Consider the following 9,185-nt stretch of genomic DNA (forward strand, 5'->3'; position numbering starts at 1 on the left):
ATTGAGAGCTTCGTCTTTTGACTCAGCTCTCTCTTCACCACGACAGACCTGTACAGCGCCCGCTTCACTGCAGACGCACTTATCCGCCTATCGATCTCACGTTCCATTTTTCCCTCATTCATGAACAAGACCCCAAGATACTTGAACTCCATCCATTCATCCATCCATTATCTTTACCCGCTTATTCCATTTTGGGTCACGGGGGTCGCTGGTGCCCATGTCCAGCAATCACTGTGTGAGGGGCGGGGTACACCCTGGACGGGTCGCAAGTCCATCACAGGGCCACATAGAGACAAACGAGACAAACAACCACTCACTCACACCTAGGGACAATTCAGAGTTACCAATCAGCCTAACATGCATGTTTTTGGACCGTGGGAGGAAACCGGAGCATCCGAAGAAAACCCACACATGCACAGAGAGAACATGCAAACTCCACCCAGAAAGGCCCCTGGACCGGGGTTTGAACCAAGGACCTGCTCGCTGAGAGGCAGCAGCTCTACAAGTTGCGCCACCATGCTGCCCAGTTATATCCAATAAAAGTATAAAATGCAAAAGAAAAACAGTGATAAGATCTAAGATATGAACTAAGAAAAACGTTAACTAAAAATACACTAAGCGCTAGTAGTACAAAAACAATATGCCGAACAGCAGCACGAACATGAGTCTGTGAGCAGATGAGTACAATGAACACAGCAACATGAAACAGATCAGCAGCAACATGAAATAGTTCAGCAGCAACATGTGATTTTTCACAGTGATTATTCTGGTTAGATATTCATGAGTCTAACAGCTTCAGGGTAGAAGCTGCTCCTCAGTCTAGCTGTTCTACAGTGGGTATGTTTACATGGACATAAGTAACCGGATCAAATGGCCAGTCGGAATAAAAGAGTGTCATGTAAACGCTCCGTTCGGGTTATTTTTTGTGTATTCGGCGCGATCCAATATAATTTGTGATCAGAACGAAACGGGTGGTTTACGCCGATCCGTAACTCGATCAGTGCGCATGTAAACGCTTGATCTGTTCGTTTTTATCTGATTGTGAAAAACTGACCTGACTGCGCATGTGCGACTTTGCCATTTCCGCCTGGCTAATGCTAATAATATTAGCATGTCAGGGGAGCGAAACTGGTCGGTGAGCGACACAACATTTCTACTAGAAACTTTGAAAGAGCTCAAAGTGATCTGTATTACCTGTAGCTCAGTCAGGGAGTGCAGTAACGTCTCCACCATCATTAAAACCTGTCGCAGGTCCATTTTGGGTGCTCAGGTTTGTTTACGTTCACCCGGAAGTAGAACTTCTTCTTCTGTGTTTTTTTTTAAGGAGAGTTTACCACTCTGCGCATGTCAGTACTGCTGTTCAGAACAAAGCCCGCTGCATGGGGGCCGAGATAGTGTAGAGGCAGGGCAGCCGGCTTGGGACCCAAAAGTCCTAGGTTCGATCCCCAGTCACTGCACATCACGTGGCGCCTCTGGGCAGCACACCTCATTCCCAAAATGCCCCCCGGGCACTTTCAATAGCTGCCCACTGCACCACCTGGTGGTGGATGGGTTAAATGCAGAGACTAATTTCGCCATTGTATGGAAACATACAGTGTTGACATTGTGATGACATTATTATTATTATTATGTAAACGCTCGTCATGAACAGATTGTGCCCATGTAAACAATACATTTGAATTATTCAAACAGAACACATTTCAATCTGGTCAAAGAATTCTGCGCATGTAAACATAGCTACTGATCCTCAACCTCCTTCCTGAGGGGAGTGTGGCAATAAGTGTGTGTGCTGGGTGAGTGGTGTCCTTCATGATGCAGGTGGCTCTCTTCCTGCATCTAGAGGTGTAAATGTCTGTGATGGTGGGGAGACTGACTCCAACAGTTGTCTGTGCAGCCTTCACCACTCTCTACAAAGCATTTCTTTCTGCAGCTGTGCAGCCTCCATGCCACACGTTGATGCTGGAGAACAGGATGCTCTCCACTGCACACCTGTAGAAGGAGGTGAGGACTGAGCTTCCCAGACCAGCTCGTCGCAGCGGTCTGAGGAAGTAGAGTCTCTGATGAGCTTTCTTGATCAGGCTGGTAGTGTTGTTGCTCCAGCTGAGGTTGTCATTCAGGTGTACACCCAAGTACTTGTAGCTAGAGACCCTTTCCACCACAGAGCCTCCTATGTTTGGGGCTGGGGGTGGGGGGTAGGGGTAGGTGTGTTTGTTCCTTCTGAAGTCCACAACCATCTCTTTCGTCTTCTTCACATTGGTGTGAGGGTTGTTCTTCCTGCACCAACTCTCCAGGTGTTCCACCTCCTGCCTGTAGCTGGACTCATCATTGTTTGTGATGCATCCCATCACTGCTGTATCATCTGCAAACTTTACAATGTGACAGCCTGGATGTGTAGGTACACAGTCATACAGTATGTGAGCAGAGTGAATAGGAGAGGGCTCAGCACACATCCCTGAGGGAAGCCAGTGTTGAGGGTTATTTTTTACCATAGTGGTGAGGACAGGCTGTTACGTTTTACAAATTATCTGTTGGAGAAGTTATTGCATTTTTCTTCTCTAAATGTATTTACAAATGTCAACTCGGTTGTGATTTCCAATGAGACTGAAAAGCAGTTTCTATGGCAAGCAATTTGATTGTCACAGTCATTCAGTTGTAGTTTAGATGGGTTGGTTCATGTTAAATTATTTTATAAAATTAAAGTACATGTGAAATTACTAATGAGAAATTACCCTTTTCCATGATAATTCTACAAAGTACAGCAGCCTTGTTAATTTAATGACAGTTCAGTCTGACTCATACTGTGAACTGTTCAGTGCAGGTAGTGGCTCATCTTGCTCTGGACAAAAGTAGAGGCACTGTTATGAAGGAGGTGTTTTTTCAAACTGTGTTTTATATTGTTAAGAGATTATATTTGTGTCGTATGCTATAATACGTAAAGGTGCAAATGATGACAATAATTCTGAGCCACTTTAAATGCAGATTAGGTATGTCAGATAATTTTTCTCAAAATACAATAATGTTAGGTGGCTGGTATAATACTGCAACATTTCCCATCTGGCAACACTGCACAGAGATGTGTGGGACGCTGCCTGCTGACTGAAGTGGTGGAGCTAGCAGGAATTAATAGCTTCCATTAAGCACTCATTTGTGTCTGCTTCTGTATTACACTGTCTGTCATAAAGGGAAACAGGCTTTCTCTGACAGGGAGTTTATTATGATTATTTTATTTTATACATTTGGCACTCATAATTGCTTTGAACAAATCTCACCATTTATTGTCATTTACTGGCTTTAAGTAGTTTTCTCTGTCACTCAGACATAACCACTGATAATCCTGACACAACAGTTACATTAAGTTTATGGCTTCAACACAAATGTCATTTCCAAACACCTGCACCTAAATTGCAGATACAAAGATTGAGCAAATAATCAATAACAGAATTTAGCTACACATTACAATATTGGTGACTCTAAATTGTCACTAGGTGTAAGTGAGATGAATGGTTGTCTGTCTTGTCCCTATGATAGACTGAGACTCTGTCCAGAGTGTCCCCACCTCTCTCTAAATGACCACTGGAGATAGTATTTTTAGTTTCGTTTATTGTTTATTTGACATATGCAGGTCGACATAAGGTCAACAAGGTAATGAAATGCTCGGGACAAGATGAACTGTTTCGACTCGCCAAAATAAAGACAAAAAAAAACAACCCAAACAAACAATTAATACCAAAGCATGCAACAGAAGTACAAAACAAAGCACCAAAAAGTGAAAAAGAAATACAACATCTACAAGGTCTAAAAGAATTATAGTAAACAACATGGTAGAAAACATCAGTGCAAATAGGATGAATCAGTACAAACAAGTACCACACAGGCAGTAACACTGCTTAAATGCACATGATACATACTGGACACAACATACATCACACAGGTTGGGAAACAGGCCAGTGCACAGGCAGTGAGCAACATTGAAATGAACTGAACCATGATGGCAAGGCAGCGACACACATGATAAAGCCACATAGTGCAGCAGCAATAAACATGTTAGATGTTACATATGTGACTCAGCTCTGTCAAACCAGTAGACGAACATGATCTGGAGCCACAGCACAGTCGGGGATGGATGGCTCCAGCCATGATTCCGTAAAGGCAAAGATACAACAGCTCCTCGTGTCCTGCTTGCAATAAATCCGTGCATGAAGGTCTTCTAGTCTATTCCTCAAAGACTGAATGCCCAAAAGCAGGACCGAGAGGAGAGGGGGTTTGCTGCATCTTTGGCAGGTCCTGCACAAAACACTGGCTTGCTTTCCTCTTATGGCACCCAATTAGACAAAGGACCCAGGGGAAAATGTTTGCCACTGAGTCCCCAAAAGTCGACCCAAAGTCCCCACTCACTGACGATCGCAACTCCAAAAGTGTGTCGTGTTCATGCCTGTGGGAGTGCAGTTCAGGTGTAAAACGTCAAAACAAAAGCAACAATGAGCAAAAAAAAGTGTGAGTCAAACCAGAGCTCTAATCAGTGCTGCCATGCTGCAGCACACATTGATGACGAACAGAAAAGCACTAGATCCAATGCTACTATTACACTAAATAACATGATTCTTTGACACAGACTAGACAGGATCTGTAGTGACAGGAAATATGTAAAGTGTTTTTTCTGTCATTCAGAGAAAGCTAGTTCTGCTGGCAGAAGTGACTCCTCTGGCCGGATTTATCTGTCCACCTACACTGAACACTCGGACAGGTCGACTCCCCATCATCCTCGCTCTCCTCCACCTTCTCCTTCTTTGTTCCCTTCTCTTCTTGAGGTGCACCCCCACACTGTAGCCCACTATAGCCAGTGACATGCCTGCACCAGCAGCCAGCAGTATCATACCAAACACCAGCATTTCTCTGCTGTCATGACGCTGGCTGCCAACTGTAGCCATAAAGAGCAGCACCATCCCACACAGCGTCACCGCCAACCCCACAGCTAAAATCAGTGCTGGGTCAGCTCTCCCACCGCTCCTCAACTGCTCAATCTGATGCTGGCTGTGCACACAGTTCATGTCCTGGATGGCAGAGCTGAGGAGCTGCTTGAGCAAAATAGCCAGGGCCAAGAAACAGAGGGTGGTGCCCACCCCGAGACGCCATTCCCCAGACAGGCTGGTTGTGGTGGTGGACAGAAGGCCCACGCCACCAAAGCCCAACCCCAGTATGAGGCTCACAGAGGCGCAGTAACAGAACAAGGACTGCCGTGGCTCCCCGAACCACCATAACTCTACTTGGTCTTCAAGGAGACGTTGCTGTGCAAGAGTGTGTTCCAGGTAGAGTCCAGAGGGATGATGGATGGTGTAATAGAAGGTCTGCATCTCAGGCATGGCAGGTCACCACTCAGGGTAAAGACAGGGTGAGACCTTCAATGTACAGACAATTAACAGAATTAAAATGTTCTCTTTAACTCAATCATAGTAAAAGAGAGGTTTTGTTAACTTACTTATAGTTACAGAATAATGCTGCTGTCCATCCCTCTACCTTACATCAAGCATCGTGGATCGAAGCATTACAGTGGGCTGAAAGATCCATCAAGTCATGGCTTTGTTTCATTCTTCAGAAGAGAAACAGGTCTGCTTGCAGAAGGAGCTTCTAGTGGTCCAAGTGTCTTACATGGTTGATCCACAGCATGCATCCTGTATAGAAATCCTTAAAGCTTTAAGAGATGAAACTGTTAATAGAAAAAATGTTCTTCTAGAGAAAAACCAGCTATTTTAACCCTTCCAGGTGGGTTTTATCCAAGGCTTTTAGTGACTACACTACGCTTACAGATCAATAATCTCTGCCTTCTGTTCACTCCACCCACATTCCCCACCCCAGTGTCAGGCAGAACGTCACTCATGCCCTTCTCTCATCGCTCAGCATCTCCATCTTATCTGGCTAAGTGGGAAAAACCCAGGTCACAGTGGCAGTGTTGGATGTGCTCAGACACACTGTCCATTTTGCACCAATGGAAACAAAAGGCTGAATGATGAACACAATGACTGTGTTGCTGAAGGCCAACGGCAGTGTGTGAAGTAGAAGGGGGTTGTGGAGGGGGGGCTCCGTTGGAGCTATGGAGTGTCGGGTGATGTCAGTGTGTCTTGATAATGGTGTGTCTGTGATCCTGGGGATAGCATCATCAACACTGTGAGCTGGCCTCGTTGGTTTGCCAGTGAATGCTGTTGCTGCTTGGTGATGCTAACACAGCGTTCAAAACATCTCAGGATTATTTCCATATTTAAATATAAAGGCGAAAATGTATATTTTTGTTTTAATAAAGCTCTTGCCTGTAAAAACTTTAGGGTTAGCACGTAAACAGTTACAAGCTTGGTTTAGTTTGAGGTTAAAGTGAAGTTCTAAACCTACTAAAAGCACAAATTATGTTGGACTTTCACTCTAGTTCTGTTTCCTTTTGGCACAATCACTCATTTTGGCAACACACACCCACACACACTCTTGTAATAAGAATGTTTTCTCATGAAATTCACAATGAAGTTGTCTGGGGTCAGCTGTTGCCTGTAATTTTCCCTGCCCATGGTATAACTTTATAATTTTATAACTTTATATTTTTATACCCTGATATTCTGAGCCTGGTGGGGTGCTTGTAACTCTCTCTCACAGGGAAGTCGCCAGGTGAGTCTGCTCAGTCAGACACCAAGCAGCTTTTTCATTTATTCAACCTTTATTTATACATCCTGATGCATGCTCAATAATCCAGGTAGAAAAATCCAAAAAAGTTCAATCTGGTCCTCTGGACATTCAAAAAAACAAAAAACAAAACAAAGCAAAAAAATATATAGAAATGTTTCGTCTCTCATCCAAGAGACTTCCTCAGTCTGAGGTGCTGTTTTCAGCTCAGTCTCTTAAATAGCACCTTCACAGAGTGGATCAACCAGTTTTGCTGCTGACAACCAAAACCAGCTGATCACATGCTCAAGAAGGACCATCAGCCTAACAATGGATCATTAGCACACTGATGGCTGTTTACTATTCACAGAGGGCTGAGTGATACTAGCAATCACAGCATTGTAAGAGGGGGACAGTTGAACCCGGAGGCCTCCACCCCTATTTAATGACGGACGATTTCTTTTCACAAAGATGGCCTCCTTTACTTCTCTCTCAAACCATCGTTCCTCTCTGTCCAGGATGTGAACATCTTCATCCCTGAAAGAGTGACTGCTGGCCTGGAGATGAGTGTAGACCGCAGAGTCCTGGCCTGATGATGTTGATCTTCTGTGCTGGGCCATCCTTTTGGCTAGTGGCTGTTTTGTTTCCCCGATGTAAGACTGATCACCCTCCTGACACTGAACAGCATACACAATATTACTCTGTTTGTGCCAGGGGACTGGATCTTTGGGATGAACCAGTCTTTGTCGTAATGTATTTTGGGGTTTAAAAGCCACTGGGACATTATGTTTAGAAAATAAACGTCTCAGTTTCTCTGATACTCCCTCAACATATGGAATTACCACTGGTCTGGGTCTGGGTTCCTCCTTTTCACCTGATGGCTGACTTATCTGTATTCGCCTGGAGGACAAGTAATCTGACACTCTGCCCCCCCCCCCCCCCCCCCTCCACACACACACACACACACACACACACTTCCCATAGAAAAATTCTAACTGATCAACCTGAGGAAACCAGCTGAATAAACATTGCGTCATCATTTCAGGACTCTTGGATTCCCATAGGCATTGTCCTTGGCCATTCCCCAACATCCCTTGAGAATGTTTACGGATCTCACCGGAAGGAACTGGTTGATTATTCCATCCTTATCAGAACACTTACAGTGCCCTCAAGAGTGTCCTTCAACATCTCACCGCTCGTCTCCCCCCCACCTCTGCAAAATGTCTACGTCACCATGTGCTTGTTTGTGCGAGGTGGGTTTTTTTTTTTATATTAGTTTCTCTTCTCAGCCAAGAAGAAAGAGTTTGATAGGATTTTTTTTGCCTCCAATTTCTACATGTGTCCAGTTTCATTACTTTCTGTCTGTCTAAACAGATCTCACTTGAAAATGAGTCTTCGAGGCTCAATGTGATTTATCTGTCTAAATAAAGGTTGAATGAATGAATTAGAGCTCATCATTATGGAAATAAGAACAAAATATATTCCAGATTTCTTGTAGCTGTTGTGGAGTTTCTGCACTCCTCTGTGTTTCTCTTCCTTGTGTTCAGCTTCTGTCACACCTGTCTCTGTTTCCATCCACCCCAGGTGTTTGTCATCGTGTCTCATCAGTGTTCTGTATTTATTCAGCGTCATGTGGACTGTCCTGAGAATGCTTTCATGTTCTGTCTCCCTCTGTGTCTTTCCTTAAAATAAGTTTGATGCCCCGTCAGCATCTTGTTTTGTTTATTTACAATAAGTTTAGTTATTTATTTTCACCTTGGAGTCTCCTGTTGCCTTCCTGCACGTGGGCTCAATACTTTAAGCAGATCAAGAAAGCTGTAAATTCAACAAACATTTGTGTAGATAAATACTGTAATAAAATAACAAGTTAACACACTTACAGCAAGTAAGGTGGCGGCTGTGGCTGAGTGGTTAGAGCAGTCATCCTCCATTGCAAGAGTTGGGGGTTCGAATCCACCAGCAGTCATATGCCGAAGTGTCCCTGGGCAAGACACTGAACCCCTTGTTGCCTCCGTTGTACGTCCCATTGGTGTATGAATGTGAAAGAGCACTTAGTAGTCTCTTTAGAATAAATTGTTCAATTAACTTTGTAGAGATCTAGTAAAGTGCTGTTCGAATGGGTAAATGAGGACACAGATTGTGTTGTAAAGAGCTTTGAGTATGTCAATAAGATAAAGGCGCTATATAAGTACAGTCCATTTACCATTTACAGCAACTGTAGTGAGAAAAAAATATATAAAACAAAACATTTCTGGGCAACACCTCTCATAAAGCTATAAGATTTCATTATAATTGTACAATATGTCCTCATTTTCAAATATTAGAATGATAATAAATCACATCAGGGCTAAATTACATTTAGTGTTCCCAGAAAATATAATAACCTGAACAGCTGTTGATTAAACCCACTGAAAAGTGCTCTAAATATATCCTGATGCATGCTCAATAATCCAGGTAGAAAAATCTAAAAAAGTTAAATCTGGTCCTCTGGACATTAAAAAAAACCCAAAACAAAGCAAAACAACAAAAAATGTAGAAACGTT

The 9,185-nt window shown here is 43.5% G+C and overlaps 1 protein-coding gene across 1 annotated transcript; it reads right to left on the minus strand.

Moving 5' to 3' along the window:
* Positions 1-4,664: 4,664 nt before the first annotated feature.
* tmem125b (transmembrane protein 125b) lies at positions 4,665-5,360 on the minus strand. Its single transcript, XM_037681587.1, has one exon. The coding sequence runs from the start codon at positions 5,358-5,360 to the stop codon at positions 4,665-4,667; it is 696 nt and encodes a 231-aa protein (XP_037537515.1).
* Positions 5,361-9,185: the final 3,825 nt, after the last annotated feature.

This window comes from Nematolebias whitei, chromosome 9, assembly GCF_014905685.2.
Source record: "Nematolebias whitei isolate Nwh7 chromosome 9, NemWhi1, whole genome shotgun sequence".
Taxonomy (NCBI): domain Eukaryota; kingdom Metazoa; phylum Chordata; class Actinopteri; order Cyprinodontiformes; family Rivulidae; genus Nematolebias; species Nematolebias whitei.